This window comes from Pinus tabuliformis, chromosome 7 (assembly GCF_031772625.1).
Source record: "Pinus tabuliformis cultivar Carrire ecotype Pingquan chromosome 7, CPIR1, whole genome shotgun sequence".
In the NCBI taxonomy this organism is placed as follows: Eukaryota; Viridiplantae; Streptophyta; class Pinopsida; order Pinales; family Pinaceae; genus Pinus; species Pinus tabuliformis.
Genome location: NC_142293.1, coordinates 870723933 through 870729992, shown reverse-complemented (window position 1 = coordinate 870729992; position 6060 = coordinate 870723933). Strand labels below are relative to the sequence as shown.

General features: G+C 38.0%; 1 protein-coding gene across 2 annotated transcripts in view; it reads left to right on the top strand.

Annotated features, from left to right (window-relative positions):
* The first annotated feature begins 514 nt into the window (after window positions 1-514).
* The window catches only part of LOC149250395 (CASP-like protein 5A1), a 113144-nt gene continuing 107598 nt past the window's right edge, over window positions 515-6060 (top strand). Inside the window, exons 1-2 of one of the 2 annotated variants that reach the window (XM_089459062.1) lie at window positions 517-959; window positions 1049-1325. In XM_089459062.1, coding sequence (XP_089315188.1) covers window positions 1093-1325 — 233 coding nt within the window. In that variant the 5' untranslated portion in view covers window positions 517-959; window positions 1049-1092. Of the gene's footprint in view, window positions 1326-6060 lie in introns of both variants that reach the window. The other variant, XM_089459063.1, reaches the window with a different exon arrangement.

Below are 6060 nucleotides of genomic sequence, written 5' to 3'. Positions count from 1 at the left end.
AACCAACCTAAATCCATTTTAACTCTAGCCCCGAAAAAGACCAAACCTCTTGAGATACAAACATTTTTTAAGAGAGATCAACTCTCTTAAGAGTGCAAACCTTTTTTAAAAGTGAAAAGAAATTTTATCACTCCACTATGAAAACTTATATATTCTACCTAATATAATTTAATGTTAATATATAAAAAGAAAATATAAAAAAGTACCATAATGTAAAGCTAAATGTTAATGAAATGTGTAATATAACTTAATTTTAATATACAAAATAAAGGGAAAATTTATAATATCCCACCATTAAAAAAAGAAAGAAGAATTCAATAGTCACACGAATAACAAAGTAAGCCATAAATGTGTAATATAATTTAATTTTAATATACAAGATAAAGGGAAAATTTATAATATCCAACCATTAAAAAAAAGAACGAAGAATTCAATAATGACGAGAACAACAAAGTACGCCATATTCGATTTGTCTAAATTTTCGCTCGAATTTTTCGTTGGACAATTTTCTTGGTCAAGCCACTAGGGAGACACTATAATGACATTTGAACCAAGGTTTGTAACAGTTAAGTGGTTTGCAACAGTTGTCTCCCCACTCCTTTTTAAGTCAATTACAAAAGCACGTTTATGTTCCTAGGAATCGAATCACTGACATGTTCCTGAAGCTCGGGAGGGCTATCTGGGCTATCTCTGATCCTCGCACCACCGCGAAAGCCCTACAAGCATTCGGTCCACTTACGAAATTCGCAATCATGCGTTTTGTTCAGCTGTGAAATTTCCGATCCGTGCCCCGAAAGATGAAAATACACAGTTAAGGCAAGTGCATGCATGCATCGGAAGCATAAGTCAAGGACACAGCGACCACAAATAAAAATCACTGTCGGGAAGAACCAGGGTTCTTGTCTCCAAGCGGGCAAAATTGGATCGATAGCCCATGATTTCCGTGAAAAACAGCCATTGTAAGCTCAGTTCAACACCATTCTTAAGTCCTGGTCATTGAAAAGCCCAATTTTCAGATGTGATTTATGTTGCTGGACTTTTTTTACAGATATCGTGGGGGTTCAAGAGACTGTGAGGGTTTAGGGCAAAAGAATGAATGTAAGCCATCCGGCCGTGCATCCGGTGGGGGTTCCGCCGGTGTTGGGTGGGCAGGCGATTCCTCCGAGAATGAGAATGAGAGTAAGAATGGAGTATTTAGTATTTCAAGGGATGCCATTGCCTGGTTCGCTTGGAGGCCTGATGCTCAGGTTGGGCCAATTCTGCTCTGCTCTCATCTCCTTCAGCGTCATGGTATCCATTCGAGATTTCTCTGTCACGGCATTCTGGTAATCCAACAACACTTTCTCTGCTTTTTGGTGATCTGTCATTGTTTTAAGAGCAATTGCCAATTTTTCTAATTAATTAATTGCTTATAGCTCTTAATTATATGTTGCTTAATAATAATGCTGAATTTGTAATATTCAATAGGGTATGAATTTTCTATTAGCATTTTGGTCAAGGAAAGCTTTTCGGGTCATTTTATATGAAGCAGAGTTATTACTTGACCAATTGTACCCATAAAATAAACTAGCAATTGCCCCTAAAGGTGCAAAGTACACTGAAGGAATAAAATATGTGGGAAGATTATCTGGCCATAAATCGGAGCCAATGCATGCGCATAAGGTTTGCCAAACTCTTCAATGCAAGCACCATGAGGCGATCACAAACACAACCTATGCATGAGCACAAACTACTCTTTAATGCAAGCGCCATGAGGCGATCACGAACACAACCTATGCATGAGCACAAAGTGTTGACAGGGCTTGCCCCAGGTGTGTCATGCCCGACTATATGTCTTTTCTCTGCCACTCGGTGTCGCCAGTCCGGGTTTCCACTAGGTCACGAGATCGATCTCCGCCGAGGTTCCAGAGCCCAACGACTTGTTCCCCAGGCCACACAATGGGTATCCCCGGGCCACACAATGGGTATCAGGTAGCAACCACTAAAATCATCTTGATTGCCAACTATATTACATTAAAAGCTTCAATGTTCTAGTTTACAATTAAATGCCTCCGCCTGAGGAGAGTAGAGCGGGAGGAGCTCAGTAATAAGAAGCTAACATAGATGACGACGACGATGGTATCGATATGTGTTTTCCTCATGGTGTTTGACAGAGAGCAAAATACACAAATTTTATCCTGGGAACTTTTATCAATTTTGTATGGGAACTTTATTACAAGCACTTTGCCAACTTTCAACTACTTTAATTCATCTATCTACACATCAAAATAAGTGATAAAATCAATACAACATTTTGATTTAAACACCATTGGATAAGACTAATGGCATCACTTTTAATAAAAAAATTATGTGAATCTGATTCTTTTTACTCACCGTGGTCTTTCTATAATGCAAGTGACTGGGCTTGCGTTCTATCATTTGTTTTGCAAGTAACTGAAAGTCCATTCTATAATCTGACAAGCTATTGCAAAAGCATACACAAATCTTAGTTCTTTTATTCTAATAAAGATTCATTCAGGAAATGGCAAAGCTAGACTAAAAAGGTAATTGTTTCCTTTTCTTTCAAGGTAAAACCCATGGGCACTTTTTCACATTTTGTGGATGTTACCTCACATATGTTGAAGAAAGTGTAACTAGGTTTGGTCTTCATAAATGTAATTTTGATCTTTGTACTTGTAAAAGAAAAGAAATATTATTTTTGTCATTTATAAAAATGAGTTTCTTGCTCATTGAATAGGTCAAGCACATGTTTAAGTGCTTCTAGAATGTCAAAGAGTTAATGTCATGCATAATGCTCTTTTTGAGCATGAGAAAACTATATATATGAGTCTACAATAGCCCTCCAAAGACAAGCACAATTCTCTTGAAGAAGTCGGCCAGCAAATGAATTAAATATAAATAATGTTGGCTTGCATTAACGGACACACCTCTTCACACTGTCATGTCGGCTCAATATGGAGGACGAATTACTATATATACCCAGCTAGGGTCTGCGCAAAACAGAGATATAGAACTCAGATTTGTCTGAGATTTTTGGATGTCTGTCACAGGATAATTTTCGGATGGGTACAGGGGTCTGCAATCCGCACTACAGGAGGACACAACTTCGGAGGTCTCTGAAACTTCGTAGGCACAGTCACAGTCTCGGTGTAATGATAATCTCGGTACAAGAAAGAACGCAGTCACTATCTCACAGTCTTAGGATAATTATAAGAAGGATCTCAATACTCTGTCTGGGTACTATAAACACAATCACAATAATCATTTTCTCACAATCTTGGTGTATTCATGATGAAGAGGATCTCAGTGGTCGGTCATATAGTCTCGACATACCTTCTAGATATAGTCATGATCCCAGTCACAATCATAGTCTCGGTGGTAGTGCAGCAAGGTGCAATAATGATGTAACAATACTGATGGTGATGTAGAGATGATTTTAGTGAGAAGGTTGTAATGATCTAAGTGATGATCGAATAATGATGAAGTGGAGGAGGATCTCAACAACAACGAAGAAGAGGATTGGTGTCTTGGTCTTGGAGTGGCATCATAAGTCAAGGGTCATGGTCTTGGTATTCGTCAATTGGAATATCTATAAGAAGAATTTTGTGTAGGTTTTTCTCTCTAAGAGGGAGAAGTTTTGGCCCTGGTAGAGAGCCATACATCTTGTGTTCTTGTCTCTTTGTTTTCGTAGCTATTTGATGAACTAAGAAGACACACTCTAATAATAATAACAAGTGAAGATTGTGCTAAAAAGTAAATTTTAAACATAAGATATTACCTTTGACTCCCTTGTGAAAAAAATTGTTGAGAGAGAGAAAGCTTTTGGGAAGAAGAAAACTCCTCAGTCTTCTGAAGAGGCTGTGTGTCTTGCACATAGAGAGAAGAATCTTGCTCAAGATTCTTCTAGAGGAAGAGGTGGTTGAAGAGGAAGAGGAAGAAAAAATTTAAGAGGCAGAGGGGGCAGACACTGTCAAGGAGTAAAGTTAGATTTACATTGCATATGTTGCAAAAGAGATGGATCACATGATGCATGCACATGCAAGTTGCCTTGGGACAGAATTGAGCAGGAAAGAAACCAACCCAAAGGTAAAACTGATGACAAAGAGAAAGGTAAATCACCTGAATTCGTTCACTATGTTGTGGCACACTGTAATATTGGAGTAAATGAAGACTTATTTAATGCTTCACTTGCTTCTTGGAAAAATGATTGGTTGCTTGATTCAGGAGCAACTTGCCACATGAATTTTAGAAGAGAGTTTTTTGAAGCATTTACTGACAATGTTGATGGAGCAATATACTTTGTAGACAAATCAAAACTCAAGTCATCAGGGCTTGGCACAATCAGGCTTAAATTGCCTGGTCTTCCAGACTTTCTTCTGCATCATGTTTTATATCTTCCACAGTTTAGGAGAAACTTGTTGTCCTTGGTCCACATCCGCCAACAAGGACACTCCATTCACATGTTTGATGGCAAGGTTGAGGTAAGAAAAGCATCAGACCACTCACTTGTCATGACAGGGATAGAAGAAGAAAGGCTTCTCAAGCTGCAGGGTACCTCTGCTCATGCACAAAATTTCTCATACAATTCTCATTATGATGAAGGTACATTTCCATCAAGTTTATTATGGCATGCTAGATTTGGATACTTGAACTATGACAGCCTCCGCTTGTTGAAGAAAAATGGTGTTACTGGTTTGTCGACAATTCCTAGGAAATTCAAGCAATGTGATGCTTGCATTCTAGGAAAGCATAGCAAACAGTCTTTTCATGATTCACATTCTATAACACATAGAAAACTTGAACTCATTCATTCAGATTTATGTGGTCCAATGCCTATTCCTTCTGCAAATGGAAATAAATATATGATGACATTTATTGATGACTACACCAGAATGTGTTGGGTTTATTTATTGAAGAACAAATCTGATGCTTTTCAAACATTCAAGAACTTTCATACATGGATTGAAAATGATGCACAATCTCATATTGGATTTATTCACACTGATAATGGAAAATAATACACTTCAAATGAATTTAAAAACTATCTTCACCAACATGGGATCAAACATCAAACAACTGTGCCTTATAATCCCCAACAGAATAGAGTAGCTGAAAGAATGAATAGGACAATCTAAAATATGGTGCGCTCCATGATGTTCTTCAAAAATGTAAAATTGATGTTTTGGGTTGATGCAGTTCTATGTGCTGTATATGTAAAGAATAGATGTCCATCTATAGAAACAAGACTCCTTATGAAATGTGGTATGGACACATTCCTTCGGTAAAGCATCTCAGGGTCTTTGGTTCCACATGTTATGCCTTGATACCAAAGGTACATAGAAACAAACTTGGTGCAAGAAGTCGTAAGTGTATCTTCCTGGGGTATTAAAATATCTCCAAAGCATACCGTCTCTATGATGAAGTCAATAAAAAGTTTGTTGTATGTAGAGATGTAATCTTTCTTGAATCATCCAAAACTGACAATGTTATTGAGCGACAACTTGATTGCTTGGATAGATTCACAAATGCAAAATCATTTCAAGAATTTGATAATCAGATTCCACATCTTGAAGGGGGGACTCCTATACTAGATCAACCTGTGGAATCTTCTTTTGAAGCACTCTCTCCCCTGCAGGAAACTCCAACAACAATGATACTTTGAGTGATGTGATTGACAGAATTGGGAGACTCAATCTTGATTCAGTCCAACTCAATCAACTGAGCAGCCTGGACCATCTCAGAAAGGTCCCCCAAAGTGGTTGACAAAGACACTTGTAAGTGTTCATCCTGATGAGGTTGGAAAGACGGGAACTAGAAATTCAACCTGGTAAAATGGAGGTGATGTGGATGACTCTAATTCACCTGTTGATATGGATGTTTCTTATGGTTTTGAATTGAATTTGTCTACAGATTTTGAACCAACTTCCTTCAAAGAAGCTGCTTTTCATGATGAATGGAAAGAAGCAATGCAAAAGGAGTATGATGCCTTGATAAAGAATGACACTTTGACGCTGGTTGATCCTCCATTGGGAACCAAACCAATTGGCTGCAAGTGGGTCT